Source organism: Myotis brandtii, unplaced genomic scaffold (assembly GCF_000412655.1).
Source record: "Myotis brandtii unplaced genomic scaffold, ASM41265v1 scaffold743, whole genome shotgun sequence".
Lineage (NCBI taxonomy): Eukaryota > Metazoa > Chordata > Mammalia > Chiroptera > Vespertilionidae > Myotis > Myotis brandtii.
The window spans coordinates 1,527,059-1,527,666 of record NW_005370960.1 but is presented as its reverse complement, the minus strand read 5'-3'; the positions used below and the strand labels follow the sequence as shown (position 1 = coordinate 1,527,666).

General features: G+C 70.7%; 1 protein-coding gene across 1 annotated transcript in view; it reads right to left on the bottom strand.

Moving 5' to 3' along the window:
• NACAD (NAC alpha domain containing) overlaps window positions 1-608 on the bottom strand; it is a 9,682-nt gene that overhangs the window by 1,845 nt on the left and 7,229 nt on the right. Inside the window, exons 5-7 of the mRNA XM_014530531.1 lie at window positions 538-600; window positions 391-462; window positions 10-186 (exon numbers count right to left, since the gene is read on the bottom strand). Coding sequence (XP_014386017.1) covers window positions 10-186; window positions 391-462; window positions 538-600 — 312 coding nt within the window. The remainder of the gene's footprint in view (window positions 1-9; window positions 187-390; window positions 463-537; window positions 601-608) is intronic.

The window sequence follows — 608 nt, the reverse complement described above, 5'->3', positions numbered from 1 at the left end:
CCTGTTGGCCTGGGCCCCGCCCCCTGCCCCGCTGCTGGCCTTGGCCTCCCCGAAGACCACGTAGGTGTCGGAGGCCGGGCTCTTGAACACGTCGGGCTTGGCGATGACGAAGAGGATGTTCTTGGACTTGTGGATGGTGATGCGGGTGACGCCCTGCACCTGCCTCAGGCCCAGCTTGGACATGGCCTGGGGGCAGTGGCGGGCTCAGGTCGGGGAGAGCCGGGTGCTGGACGCGGGCTGACAGGGCCCGGCTGTTTCAAGAAGGAACCCCAACGCCCACCCCCATGGGACTCACCACCCCAGGGTGGGAGGTGGTGGGAGGGGCCCCCAGTCCTGGGTGGGGGTTGTCTGACCAGCCCCCCGCCCCCAGGGGAGCAGCCCCCAGCCCACCTTCCGGGCTTTCTTCTCGCTGCGGCTCTGCTTGGCTTTGGCTGCAGCCTCCTCGGTGCCACTGGCTGCAGCCTGGGGGAGGGCGGTGTGAGCACCCAGGGTGGGTGTGGAGCCCCCCGCCCCCGAATGCACCCCCTCAGCTGGCACCTGGGCTGGGCCCTGAGGGGCCTGGGGTCCCGAGAGGTCCTGCTCCTCTGGCTCCCCCGACGACTCCCCGT